Source organism: Rhipicephalus microplus, chromosome 9 (assembly GCF_043290135.1).
Source record: "Rhipicephalus microplus isolate Deutch F79 chromosome 9, USDA_Rmic, whole genome shotgun sequence".
NCBI lineage: Eukaryota > Metazoa > Arthropoda > Arachnida > Ixodida > Ixodidae > Rhipicephalus > Rhipicephalus microplus.
In genome coordinates this window covers 19,168,790-19,184,086 of record NC_134708.1, presented here as the reverse complement: position 1 = coordinate 19,184,086, position 15,297 = coordinate 19,168,790, and the positions used below count along the sequence as shown (strand labels likewise).

The 15,297-nt window shown below is 49.0% G+C and overlaps 1 protein-coding gene across 3 annotated transcripts in view; it reads right to left on the bottom strand.

Annotated features, from left to right (window-relative positions):
• TfAP-2 (transcription factor AP-2) overlaps window positions 1-15,297 on the bottom strand; it is a 315,358-nt gene that overhangs the window by 124,786 nt on the left and 175,275 nt on the right. The window contains exon 1 of one of the 3 annotated variants that reach the window (XM_037417106.2): window positions 5,803-7,605. The exons of the other annotated variants lie outside the window; for them this stretch is intronic. Coding sequence (XP_037273003.2) covers window positions 5,803-6,093 — 291 coding nt within the window. The 5' untranslated portion in view covers window positions 6,094-7,605. Of the gene's footprint in view, window positions 1-5,802; window positions 7,606-15,297 lie in introns of those variants that run through there. 3 annotated transcript variants of the gene reach the window in all.

Genomic DNA, 15,297 nt, shown 5'->3' with positions numbered 1-15,297 from the left:
AAAGCATGCAAGCAAAGGTCATTCTCTAGACCTGCTTGCTGTGTCATCTTCGAATGATACAGAGAAATGGCTAGTGAATGCGCTAGTATTGAGGTTAAAAGTAGCCAGAGAGCAGTCATGGCGCCAACCTGAAATTTTTGCAGCCAGAGAGGGTCAGAAAGAGTAGCAAGTTTGGCGCAAAGAATCCACCAACGGCAATCCTGGTCACAATGTTTATAAAAGGCTTCGCTTCGTTCTGTTCGTACGAGTATATCGGGATAGCCACAAAGAGAGAGAGAGATAGAGAGAAAGAATAACATTTAACGCTATTACGTTTAGTTATGTGGGTAGCCACAGTGCAAAGTGTCCACTTGTGCAGTTAGCAAACTTGATTTGAACCTGAAGTATGAATCATTATCGCCGCGACACTTCTCGTCGTTATACTTATAGAAACTTACCACATATAACAGACAAAAAAAAAGTATCGTTGCTACAAGCCGGGCAATCGGTACACTATGCTTTCTTCAGTGAGCCGGTAGCAGTTCTTCGCACATACATTAGGATCTGCGCCTTGCTTCCTACCGGCCTGCAGAAATTAGGAGCCTTCTTCAAAGCACAACCACCACATACACTGGAAAAGTCGCGTCCCATGCAGTAGACCACGCGCAATCAATTTACAGTTTCGCAGCGGAATGAGGAATATCAAAAAGCCTCTTAACGTCGTTGTAACCACGATCACGTCCACGCGTACTCGCGGAAGGTATAACCCGCTTCCCAGAAGTCTCCCCTCGCAGTACTCACGGTGGCGACAGAAACTATATTCTCTTTGATGGCGTGATCACATCACGCAACAAAGTCACCAATGCGAAAGAGCGAGAGATGATGATCGAAGTGGAAAGTAACAGACGAGCTGCGTTGCATCACCACGGCAGGAGCAGCGATATGATTGCAAGGTATTCGTGCATGCAGAGGGGGGTATCCCCGTCAAGATATAATAATTATAATAATTGCTGGGTTTAACGTTCCAGAACAACGATATGTTAGCGTGGGGCGCCGTGTTGAAGGGCTTCGGAAATTTCGTCCACCAGGGGCTCTTTGACCGACGCCCTAATGTAAGTACACGCACCTCTAGCATTTTCGCATCCATCGAAAATGTGAACAGCATTCAACAGTACACGCGCCTATAGCATTTTCGCATCCATCAAAAGTGTGAACGGGATTCAAACCCACGACCTTCAGCAACGCGGACGAGCGCCATATCCACTAGACCATCGTGGCGAGCGATGAGCAAAAGATGATCGAAATGGAAAGTCACTGACGAGCTGCGTTGCATCACCGCGGCAGTAGCAGCGATATGATCGGCCTTCGTGCATTTTAGTGGCGGGCATCCGTGCCAAGAGAAAGCGCGGGAGTTCCATCGAACACCCGCAGAAAAGAGGATGAGGAGGAAGAGAAGGTGTGTATCGGATGATATCGCTACTGCATGTACAACACGTGGCGATCAGTCAAGATATCTTTGGCTTGCCCTCGCCCGTTCCACCTGTATATAAAGCATGGCACAATAAACTTAGGGGATTCTTCCCGTTACGCTCGGACTGTCAGGATGGCCCAACGACAACACACGATACATGGTGTCAGAAGTTAACCGAAGCTAGCGCCTAGCATGTACAACATGGATTTTGTGAAGCCACCGCCCCCACTACGTACTAATGGGGAAATCAGCAAGAACTGGCAGGGCTTCAAGCAGCGCTTCGAGTTGTTCTTGACCGCGTCGGAGACCAGTGGCAAACCCCGAAAGGAAGCAACAAAGACTGCCCTCCTCCTAAGTATCGCAGGTGAGGAAGCCATTGAGATCTTTAACACGTTCGAATACCAGCAAGAGGAGGATAGCAGCGATTACAAAACAGTCGTGCAGAAGTTCGATGCATATTTTGCCGGACAGAGTAACGAAGTGCACGAACGCTATGTATTTCGCTCAAGGATCCAGAAGCCGGGAGAACCCTTCGAACATTTTGTGAGGGATCTGAAAACGCAGGCAGCATCGTGCAACTTTGGCAGTCTTAAGGAGTCGATGATCAGAGACCAGATCGTTTACGGGACTACTGACAGCAACCTTCGAGAAAAGCTGTTAAGGGACAACAATTTGACACTACAAAAGGCCGAGCTGGCAGGTAAAGCCGCAGAAGCAGCAGCGGGACACCAAGAAGTTTGGGCACGCGAACTGAAAGAAGTAGATCCGGTAGGCGTGGCTCCTATTGACAAAACTTTTTCGCCAGGACCCGCCTTTTCTAAGTGTCTGAGATGTGGGCGCAAGCATGCACCACGAAGCTGTCCAGCGTTCGGGATGAAGTGCCGGAAGTGCCACAGGCGCAACCATTTCGCCATATGCTGCAAAACAACCACGGAAGTTCACGAGCTCCGAGGCTCCGAAGACAACTTTGACATTCTGGACGTGTCAAATTTAGGCAAAATTCCACGCGACTGGACGGTGCGAGCTCAAATCAAGAACCTGCCAGTAAACCTAAAAGTCGACACGGGAGCACAAGCAAATTTGCTGCCTTTGAGCTGCTACCTCAAGATGCGCCCTCAACCGCCGCTGAATCCAAGTAGCGCGGTGTTACGTTCGTATGGAGGAGGGGCAATTCAGCACGTCGGGGTCATACGTACCGAAGTCACACTGAATGACTCGACCTCAGTACTGGATTTTTTCATCGTACGGAAGGGGCGTCAAGCGATCCTCGGACTTCAAGCATGCCAACTCATGAGGCTTGTGCCGCGTGTTTACAGCGTGTCTAAAAGCAACCATGAGTGCATCTTTGACGAATTTCGCCATCTGTTCACCGGAACCGGGTGCGTGCAACGAGCATACAAGATGGTGTTACGTGACGGCGCCATACCCGTCGTCCAGGCCGCACGGCGTGTTCCAGTGGCCTTACAAGAACCCCTCAAGATGGAATTGGACCGCATGCAACGAGCCAGCATTATCACGAAGGTGACCGAGCCTACAGACTGGGTGAGTCCTGTCGTTATTGTTCGAAAGAAGGACGGGAAAATCCGAGTGTGCATTGATCCACGAAACATAAATGAGTGCCTAAAAAGAGAACATTACATAATGCCTCGCAGAGAAGATATAGAAGCAGACCTCGCCGGCGCGACAGTTTTTTCACGCCTAGACGCAAACTCGGGGTTTCACCAGATCCCTTTAGATGACGAAACCTCCCGAATTTGCACCTTCGCAACACCATTCGGCCGCTACCGGTTTTTGCGCTTACCCTTTGGTATAGCATCGGCTTCAGAGGTCTTCCAGAGGACCCTGAATGAAATTTTTGAAGAACTTCCTGGGGTCAGAGTGTACGTGGACGACGTCCTTATCTGGGGTGCATCCATAGAAGAACATAATGAGCGTCTTAAGTCGGTGCTACGAGCAGCTGAACGCGCCGGCCTTACATTCAACCCAGAAAAGTGCACGTTTGCGGTCGAAAAGATAGAATTTCTCGGGGACGTGATTGACAAAAACGGCATCAGACCAAGCCCATCCTTGATAAATTGCATGCTACAAATTCCCACACCAGTTGACAAGCTTGCGGTGCAACGAATGCTGGGCGTTGCCAACTACTTCAGCAAATTCTTGCCGTCACTCGCTGAAAGAACCACACTACTGAGGGGCCTGATCAAAAAGGACCGAATCTTCGAATGGACAGATAACCACAATCAGGAATGGAAGCAGCTATGCGACAGTTTGAGCAAAGAACCTTTGCTATCTATCTTTGATCCTCAGAGAAAAACCAAAGTGTCGTGCGACGCATCACGGAATGGGGTTGGATCAGCTTTGCTGCAATACCACAATAACGCGTGGAAGCCGGTCGCGTACGCGTCACGAGCGCTCAGCGAAACTGAGCAACGGTATTCACAAATTGAAAAAGAGACGTTAGCATTGCTGTACGGCTGCGAAAGATTTCATCACTTTATCTACGGCCGCAATGTCATTGCAGAGACCGATCATCGGCCCTTGATTACCATTGCTCGGAAACCAATAGGCGATATGCCGCCAAGGCTACAGCGTTTCTTCCTCCGTTTGCTGCGTTATGACCTTGACTTGCAATTCATTCCAGGGAAGCAGCTCGTCCTGGCCGACATGCTCTCGAGAGCCACAAGCAGGCAAGCGGGTGACACCGACAGCGACGATGTAGAAGTCCACGCGGTAAGTGTGATGTCTTCATTAGTGAGCGACCGAACATGGAAGTGGTTGTCAGCAGAAACAGAGAAGGACGAAGAGCTTAAAGACGTTCTGAAAAACCTAGAATCTGGAGAGGATATCAAGGGCCAATGGAGGCCATTTCAAGCAGAACTATCTCAAGTTAACGGTGTACTTTTGAAAGGCTGTAAGGTGGTAATACCGGCTTCTATGAGACGTGAAATGCTAGATCGCATTCACCAAGGTCACTTAGGTGTCAACAAATGTAAATCAAGGGCAAGACAGCTTGTTTTTTGGCCTGGAATAAATCAAGATATCGAATCGATCTGCCATAAATGTGCACCATGCAGAAAATACGCATACAAACAGCCGACAGAGCCTCTTAAGATGCGCCCGGCGCCACCCCAGCCTTGGTACCGTGTAGGGGCGGACCTTTTCGAATATGGCGGTAGAACATACTTGTGTGTTTATGACGCGCTCTCCAACTTTCCCGAGGTGGAGTTGCTCAAAGACACATCTTCGAGAACTGTCATAGAAGCAGCAAGTGCCATCTTCGCCAGATATGGCATACCAGTTGAACTTTGTACCGATAATGGGCCGCAGTTCACAAGTCATGACTTCGCTGCATTTTCTCAGCTGTACGATTTCAAACACGTCACTTCAAGCCCGAGGTATCCACAATCAAATGGCCTCGCAGAAAAAGGAGTACAGGTCGTTAAGAGAATACTAAAGAAAACTACTGACGCGAAACAAGACTTTTGGCTTGGATTACTCGCTTACAGGACGACACCGATGGAGGGTGCGCCTTCACCTGCCGAGGTGTTACAAGGAAGGCGACTGCGAACGACGCTGCCGGATGTCCGTTCCGTTCCAGAATTTCCGGTCCGAAAGCATCGCCAGAGCAACGCCTGCAGGAGGACCCTAGCGCCGCTGGGAGCAGGCGACACCGTTCGAGTTAAAGGGGGGTCATGGTCGACCAAAGCACGAGTCCTCGAGCCATGCAATACTCCCAGGTCATACCATGTCGTCACAGAGGAAGGAAGGGTCCTCCGCCGCAACCGCCAGCACCTACTTCCGACCGGTGAAAGCTTTCGAAGGCGCACGTGTTCCAGCAGCAGTGAGGACTTCGCCGAACAAACTGCAAATTGCAGTAGTGGGCCCGCAGCTCTCCATGCACCCAATACGGCAGGCATCGTAACTTCAAGAAGTTCGACAAGACTGCGACGGCCACCACAGCGGTTGACCTACGACAGAAACTTTGTGCAAGTGTCGTGATGAGCTTCCCAGTGGCGTGCAATGAACGATGTTTCTTCTGTGCACTGTTCAACCCTGTAACTCCCCGTTAGAAAAATATTTAACTGTTCTGTTTTGTTTACTCATACGAAAGAGGATGTATCGGATGATATCGCTACTGCATGTACAACACGTGGCGATCAGTCAAGATATCTTTGGCTTGCCCTCGCCCGTTCCACCTGTATATAAAGCATGGCACAATAAACTTAGGGGATTCTTCCCGTTACACTCGGACTGTCAGGATGGCCCAACGACAACACACGACACACAAGAAAAGATGAATTCCTTCCGGGGCTGCACCATACGCGGCCAGGAGGGCGAGAGAGTGAACGTACCTCGGTGACGTCAATGAGTTCGAAGGAAGATGCGACGTCCGTCGAGGGCGTCGTGGCCGGCGAAGACGTCCCGGCGGCCGCGGCGTCGGACATGAACCTCTTGGCGAGCGACGTCGGGCTCAGGTCGTCCTCGCCGCTCGAGTCCGGGTCGTGCATCTGGCGACGCTTCTTGCGGGACGGCACCGGCGACACGGAGCCTCGGTCGCGGGAAGACACCGCGGCACCGTTACTACCCGCACGGGACGACGGCGGCGGACTGTCCGTGTTGGTCAACGGGCTCAGCTGAGCCATCGTGGCACTACTACGGCCGTCAGCTTACGCTCGGTGACCCGCCTTGCCGGACGCAACCGCAAGATCGTCCGATCAGTCCTGCTGAAACCCACTGCACGTCGGCCAAGACTTCGTCTCATCGAGAAGTTGCGAACCTGATGGCACCGTCCTTCGTCGAAAGTGCGCCGTCTCGAAGCGGTCCCTGCTGCTTCCAGGTCACTTTCCGTGGCCTTTCCTGGCCGTAATATTGGTCAGAAGTCCTTCACGCGCAGGTAGGGCCCACACATGCAAATAGCACGCGCGTGTTTGATCGCGTGTCCGCGGCGTTCATGTCATCACTCCGGTCGCGGAGTTTGACCCTAGCCCGCTGTCGCACGTGGTCTACTCAGACGAGCGCTGCCATGCGCGAAGGTCCCAGTAAACGGTCAATCCGGCTTGTCCGCTCGAATCCAGCGCATGATCGGAGTCGTCACAGTCGCCACGGTTCAACCTTGCGTCCGCGCAGCACCACCACTAGGAACAGCACACTGAACACCACTCGCCACTGTTCCCGAAGGAACGGCACCGAAGGAGCGTATCGTCGCCAGGTACTACGGGCAAAGGAGAAAGCGCGCACACACGGCAGTGTCGGTCAGGTTTCGACGCAGTACTCGCCCCCGCACGTGAACTCACCCCGGTAGTGAAGACAAGCACAACAGTTGGCCGCTAGCTCACCGAAGAACAACAGCACGACGGGGTCAGGACGACAGTTCAGCCGGTCCACACCACGAGGAACAGGCGGCCACTCTTTCTTGGTCAACGGAACAGTGCCGGACACAGTGTCGCGATGCAAGAAACAAAAAAGCACTTTCACGTATGCAGGCAAAAGCCTTGCACGCGGTTTGTTGTCTGGCGCGCGCCAACAGGTGGGCGGAGGGGGGCGAAAGGGGGGGGGGGAGCAACGGTAGTCGGGAAGGAAGAAAATGTAGAGGTGGAATAGTGGTCGGGCGATGAAGGAAAGAGAAAGAAGCGCCCAAAAGTGCCGGCGGCGCGGAGATGATGCCCGCTCGGGACAAGACCGTCTCGGAGTGTTGCCGCGAGCGAGGCACGAGCTACTTTGGCGACGGCTAGCGCCACCGGCGATTTCACCGCCTAAGGCAGAGGGGGAATCGGTTATCTCTCCAGGCTAAGAGAGGAGGGTGTAGCTGGCCCCGTACCGCATGTGGTGGCGAGGAGGTCGGGAGAACGAGAACATTTACGCGACGAGCAAAAGGGGAAAGGGCACGGAGGCAAGTCGCGGAATCAACGCGGCGGCGCAGGTTGCTTAGCTGGCCGCCGCTCGTGGCAGTGGCCAGTTCGACGCAACAACGCGCAGGGGGGCGCGCAGCAGAAACGAGAAGGCGCTGCCGAAAAGAAAATATGTCCATAATATCGTCCTCTTCAAAGGAGTGGCAAATCTATCCCTCCTCTACTTCCACCGAACCTCACCACCGCCACCCCTCCGCCCCTCCTAACAAGCAAGCAAAGCGGCGTGCGCTGGGAAGGCCGTTTCAAAGCAGGAAGCTACAAGTTCGTCCAGAAAGATTCCTCGTCTTGTGCCACCCCTCGCCCTCAACAACACACGCCTTCCTCGCGCTTTGCTTTTGCGCCTCTTTGTCTCAGGCGAGACGAGTGGAAGAGGAGGAAAGAGGTCTATGGCGTGGTCTCTCCCCCTTCTAATCTCTGTTACGAAGTGGGGGAGGGTAGATGCTTGGGCTAAGGTATAAGCGCGGGGACTTCTGATGCCGTAGCAGCCGCCGCCGCCGCCAAAGCGAGGCAGGTATCCCGACCTTCAAACTGGAATGGGCGGTTTTGGACGCGCCTGAACGTATGTCCTCCCTCTCTCAACCTTCTTGCTGGCTTCTTACGGGACGGCCTGCTGGAAAAACTGCGGGCACCTCTCCACCACGTTGCCCACTTTCGCGAGCTTTAGAGAAACGTTCCGAACGAAACATTAAAAGAAAAACGAGGTTTCGACACCCCCCTCTCTCCGTCTTTCGCTCTCTCCTCCGATGGCCGGACAGGTACGAGACTATCCCCGCCGCTTGCTCTCGTAAAATAAGAGGGGTGGACGGAGCGGGGGGGGGGGGGTGAGACACAAGTTTCGTCAGGAATCTCGTGATGAGGAACGCCGCTTGCCCCACCGTCGGTGCACGCGGGTCGCCTATTAGCACGTTTGCTTTAGCAAAAGCAGGAACAAACGGAAAGCCAACAACCTGTGGCTGTTTTCTCTTCTCTGATCCCCCTCAGGTTACACAAGCTCCTCAGCCGCTGGGCAGGGTTTCGCATTTTGACGACTGTAAAGCACCCCTCTCCACTTAAGCAGTGTTTCAACGGTGATACAGAGAAGGGAGGTGGGGTGCTGCCTTCCCTCCTTTTCCGGCTCCTCAGCCTTTACAAACCAACAGAAACGACACCACTTGTGTCGCTGCTCTAGAAAGAGGAGAACGTTGTAGTTGCTCTGGCAACAGAAGAACCAGGAAGGGCCACAAAGCATTCCAGTGCAGGTGCGGTACTGTTGTTAGCCTGGAGCCATGACCAACAGAAACGACACCACCTGTCGGTGCACTAGAAAGAGGAGAACGTTGTAGTCGCTGTGGCAACAGGAGAACCAGGAAGGGTCACAAAGCATTCCAGTACAGGTGCGGTATTTTCGTTAGCCAGGAGCCAACTTTTTGCTCTCCTCTTGACTTCGTCACCACCCGACCGTTGCTTTTTCCTCTCGCACCGATGCTTGACGAAAGCAGTTTGTGCATAGCGGGTTGGTCGCGGGTTGAATTGCGGCCATGTCGGCCACATTTCGATGAAGGCGTAATGTTTGCTTGTTTGTTTTTATTTGCATCTTGCACAACGTACATGACGCTGGAAGCGAGCAGTAAGAGCTGCCAGAAATCGACAGCTTGACAGAGCTGCAAGCCCTGAGCTGCATGCTGAATGCATGCTAAGTGTGCATGTCGAAGAACACACCTTGAAAACTTGTACATCATGCTAATACGGCGGGCCACATAATCACGTCGTTTTCGCGTGTGAAACCGCAGATATACATTCTTACTTTTGCGTTTTGACCCGTGTTACGTTGTCACGACGTGAAGCATGTGTACATAAAAGAAAGAAAAAAAACATGAACAATGCGCGTCATTTGTCGATGGGAATCGACCTCGTTGTTACGAACATTGTGAATGGGCGTGCCCCGTTACATGAAACCCCCCCTTTTTTTTTAAACAAGTGTTTATGCTGTTTCGATAACTTGGATTCCCGTAGAATAGCGGCCCACATACAAAGCATGAACCTTATTCTCATTTAATAATAATAATAATAATAATAATAATAATAATAATAATAATAATAATAATAATAATAATAATAATAATAATAATAATAATAATAATAATAATAATAATAATTATTATTATTATTATTATTATTATTATTATTATTAAATTGGTCATGTAGTCATGCATGTCCAGAGTATGCAGTGTCGCAAAGATGATCTAAGATATTCAAATCCCTCGAAAAACGGCGCGATAAAAGTACGTTTTGTTTTCAAGCAAGTAGCCGCCGAGAAGCACCAACCAGTTTCATTTTTTTTTCACTGTGTTGCGATTCCGAAGAAAACAAAAGAACTTTTTTTTTCACGGTCACAATGGTGGGACCTCTTTGAACACGTTAGTAATTTCATTTCGAAGGTAATACATATTTCACGTGGTATCTGCCCTGGCAGAACGACCACGCACTCGATTAATTTCTCGGTTTTCGAATTCAAACATCACCATACAATAGTTGATAGACTGATATGGGGGGTTTAACTTCCCAAAATTACCATATATATGATTATGATAGACGCCGTAGTGGAGGGCTCCGGAAATTTCGACCACCTGGAGGTTCTTTAACGTGCACTCAAATCTGAGCACACGGGCCTACAACGTTTCCGCATCCATCAAAAAACCATACAATAAGTTGAAGCCCACCATTGGAATTCTCCAACGCCGCGTTTGAGGACACATAATTCACTATGAACCACCTTTCTTTTGGCGTTTCGCCCCTACGATTATGCGGCGTCTGTGGTTGGGGGATCGAATCCATGCCCTCGAACATATTGCAAAGTAGCACCTTGTAGCCACCAGTATTGACATTACAATCACGTGTAGGGTTTGGATACTCGATACAAGCACAACACGTACGGAGCTCGAAAACCTCCGAAGATCGGGAATCAGGGCGATCTACATTGAAACACCGATTCACACGTATATCAAGCGTCGCGATTCCCTTTCTCTCTCGTATTATGTGCAAGTCTGATAAAAGAAGATAAGTACAATACGAAAAGTGTGAAGCCCGGGAGCATACATGACCAAAATGACAATATCACGCACTGAAGAGCACTTTCTATGAACGAAACGCGCGATGGAACTGAAAACGGTATCCTTCACAAGGCGGGGGCGTGGCTGAGCCTTCCACGAACTCCGCGATGAAGTGCGTCATCGTTTATGGAAGTTTGTCCGACATTCTTTGCTGCCGCTCCGGCGAGACTCAGCCGTTTTCACGTTCTGTATCTCGTTTATTCTTTCGTTGATGTTGTTGCATTCCCTTTCTTTGTTTGTTTCTTTCTTTCTTACTATCTTTATTTCTTTCTTTTCTTCCCGGTAGAGGCCCTGGTACGGTAAGTGGCATCGTGAACACGCAATGAGAACCTGTCGATGTGCGGTGGAGGAAGCGCGGGACGGTGGCCGGCCGTAATTTCGCGGAGGGGGCGGCCATTTTTTTTTTCTCTTCTCTTTTCTCGGAAGCCGCTTCATGCGTCGGTCAGCATCGGCACGCCGTATAGCGGTGAGTACCAGGCGAAAACAATAAAACAAAGAGCACGTTGGCAGGCAGCGTTATTCACACGATGGGAACGCTTGTTACCTCGGCGATGTATACAGTATACGCTTGTCTGCCTGTACAGATAGAATCTATCTATCTATCTATCTATCTATCTATCTATCTATCTATCTATCTATCTATCTATCTATCTATCTATCTATCTATCTATCTATCTATCTATCTATCTATCTATCTATCTATCTATCTATCTATCTATCTATCTATCTATTCAAAATATACAGTATCAGCACCCAGAGGTATTACTAAAAAAGTGACAGAAGTAGTTGTAGAAAATTTGCGATAGTATTATTATTATTATTATTATTATTATTATTATTATTATTATTATTATTATTATTATTATTATTATTATTATTCACAGGGCCACTTATGCCTTCGCGATTCGAAGACGAAAGTTATTAGGTGTTGCTACATTATTGTTACCAGCATCATAGCTTCAGAGGTCACGTGAGCTGTCATACACTTTGCCGATACCCCCATCACCTCCCGAAATGTTTGGAATTTTGGAAACTCTACGTGAACATATACACACACAAAACAATCCTCCCCCACCTAACAAAAAAACTCTGGCCACCACTGGCGCAGCCAGTTGGTGGAGGATTGGGGTGAAGGGTTCAACTATCAACGCATACAGACGTACGCACGAACATACATATAGGGTGAAGGTTGACAACACCCCCTCTCCTTCTTTCCCAGAGAAGGCAGACTACCCTTGAAGCTCGAAAGCTGTGTGCAGAAAAACGGTGCGAATACAGAGCAACAGGAGAAAATCTGCCGAAGAAGAGACGCAGATTAGCGAAGAGGGGATTAAGGGCTGCGGGTCAGTAGAGGATAATCTCTTTTCTGGTAGCGAAGGTAATACAAATAAAAAAAGACGGAAATATAGAAAGCGAGATTTCATTCAGTAGATTCGCATGCATGCGTATCTAGGGAAGTAAGCGGTGCGCAACATTGTAAACCTTGTTATCTCTTTACACGCTCGACTGCGGCCTAGAGTGATAGCGACCGTGACATCCTTTCGCGGTAAACTTCGACCTCCCCCTTCCCCATAGACTCCCATGTTGACGCGCCTTCCTGCTTCGATCTGAAGAAATCGTTTCCTTTGTTTTTGCATCTATTTACAGCGTGCATATACACTTCGACTCGAGGAGTTGCAAGAGGACGCCGGCAGGATAGGTAATGGCATAGCCTTCGAACGCGACATGGAACACCCGCCGTTCGATTTTGAGTATCTCGTAGTCACATCATATGCTGACGCGTGGTCATATAGCGCTGACGAAAGCAGCAGTCGGCGTGTCGAAGATTAAACTGTTTATTTGGCCGAACTTGCAGTCGGGAAACTGAAAGTGAAATTACAGCTTGGAATGCACGCTGCACACTGATGTGGACAAACGGAGGGTCCGCCGTCGAAAAACTGGTCTGTAGCAAGGCGCGTCGGCATTTATACAGGTGGCAGTGAACATACGAGCATTATCGCTGGTGGCGTCGGCATTTATACATGTGGCAGTGAACATTCGAGCGTTATCGCTGGTGGCGTCGGCATTTATACACGTGGCATTCGTTCGAGAATGAACTCCGCTGCTCGCGTTTGCGTGCTGAAGCCTAAAGCCTGTTTCACATGCCACAATTTCAGCGGGAAAAAAATGGTTCCGTTCCCTCTATTCGCCCTGTTCGCAACCACTGGTAACGGCGGTTTCATTTCACGTCGACTGCAAATGCTCCGTGATTTTTCCAATGCCACTGGAGCGGCGGGTTCTTACCACCGTTCTTTGTGGCCGACACGAATGTAATGTAATGATCTGTGCGTTATGATATTATGAAGTTTCCATGAACGGTAAGGAAGGGTCCACGTATTTAGTCATTCAAGATCACTTTCCAATCTAAATTCATTTTTAAAATGCACAGCATCGGCCATTACCAAAACAAACACGTCGACTCTATTTCGACGGCTTGACAGGCCCGGCCATAGTTCGATGGGTCCCGACCAAAAATCGCTCCCACCGCTGTGATCAGAGCGAAAATTTCCAACACATTGGAAGCTCGCCACGGACCACTGCTGCGGGAGTGAATTGCCCCTTTTTTTGCTGCGAACGACATCGCAGCCTGAAAATCGCTACTTTTTGTGTCATGTGAAACGGTCCTAACAGATGATCCTAAAATAATCTTGAATGCTCTTAGATATTTTGGCGTGGTATGCGCAAAGTACATGTGTAATAGGCTAGAAGTGTAAAACATAGAGAAAAAGGGGCGTTTATGGCAATACATACGCAGGGAGACATTTCTTAGACGTGCCGTTACACGTGTTTTGCATGCAGCGGAGTTGCCGCTGGCGTGTCTTTCTCCCTGCGTCGTCTCATGCAGGACTTCAAAGGGTGGTTTGTTCTGTTACACTAGCGCAAGTTTACCTGCTTGTACGTATGCTTAACGTGATGTACAGAACAATTTGGCCTTAATTTACTGTATATGCGTTATAATAAGATTATAGTGAATGCATCTGTCCAGAGTACTGTGTATTGGCGTCGTACTTTCTCTTCACCGATATCAATTCAGCGTCAATGCCGATTTCTGGTTCGAGCACATCGTGAAGTGACCTTGTCATCACCCTATCATGAGGAGTAATGAATAGTGCGTAAATAGAGCGTTTTCGGAACTCAGTTATAAACAAAACAAGATTCCCTGCACTTTCGTCGTGTTGGTCGGTATATAACTGTGGGACTGTAGCTTATCTGTTACGCGATGAGTTTTAGTTGTTCTAAGGATGTTTATTTTTTAACGTACGGTTCTCGTTCCATCTATAACGATGAATTTCTATAAGGTAAAGTTTACCAATTACTATGGTACTTAAACAGCCTCTCCCCCCTCCCCAAAAAAAAATCAAAAGATGGAATGTCACGAAGAAAGTCATAAAACATAGTTGACGTGCGCAATTCAAAATTAGGGGAAGATTTATGCAGAAACAGTCAAAAGTGTATACATTTAGCTTCGCTTGAAAGAACCCAGACGTTCCGAATGAGTTTGCAGACGGCGTGCCTTACATTTAAGTCGCATAGTTTAGCGCAATACATCTTTCTTTACATTATCTAGAGCATTTGTGTCACGTCACGTCACGTCACGTCCATCCATCCATCCATCCATCCATCCATCCATCCATCCATCCATCCATCCATCCATCCATCCATCCATCCATCCATCCATCCATCCATCCATCCATCCATCCACCCATCCATCCATCCATCCATCCATCCACCCATCCATCCATCCATCCATCCATCCATCCATCCATCCATCCATCCGTCCGTCCGTCCGTCCGTCCATCCATTCCATTCCATCCATCCATCCCACCATTAAAACACTAAAATGCCGGCGAATATACACATAACAGACGTTTGTATAACGCCTCGATCCTCTGTGCATCAGTCGCTTTTACCGCATTAGGTGGCGAAGCCATTACTTGCATTTCCCAACGCTAGTGCAGAAGTAAATATAGGCTGTACAAGGCATATATATGATATAAATAAAGCACTCTTTATTTACCTTTTTTAATTGCGCTGCTAACACCGGCCATTCAGTGGCCTGACAGAAGCACGTCAGGCGTCTAAATAAACAAGTAAATAAAGAAATGAATACCAAGCACACAGCAGAATGATGGCTTGCTGCTTAATTAATGCAAATGTTAATAAAATTTATATATTGATCAACCGCACACAATGTAGTCTCTCCGATATGAGCGGAAGAACTTGCAAGCTGCGTGCATACATCAGCGACGTAATGCACTGGATTATCTGGGTGAGGATGGACGCATATATGCATGACGGATGAATGTTTATTTGCCTTGAGATGAATGTTTGCCTCAAATACTCAGCACACAGCAGAATGATAGGCTAGCTGTTAAATAAATGCAACCGTTAATTAAAAAAATGTATTGATCAACCCCGCACAGTGTCGTCTCTCCGAATTGAGCACAAGAACTTGCAAGTTGCGTGCATACATAAGGGACGTAATGTCGTGGATCATCCGGGCGAAGATGGACGCATATATGCGTGACGGATGTGAATATTTGCCTCGACTGATTGCAGTCTATACGCGACGTCTTGTCGCCCAGCCGTTGCAAGCTCGTTCTGTTTTCTCCTGATTGCTGTAAACAAAATTTAGAAGTGGGTTGTGCAAGTTTTCGAGCCGGCTATCAATCCTCCCGGGTCGTTACTCAACATCGGGTCATTTCGATGAAATCGCGGCTTGGGGCGACTCGGGGCCACATACCCGAGCGACGACCTAGCTTATGTCGACGCGTGACACGGCAACGTATTTTCTGTTTCTTGAACGCAC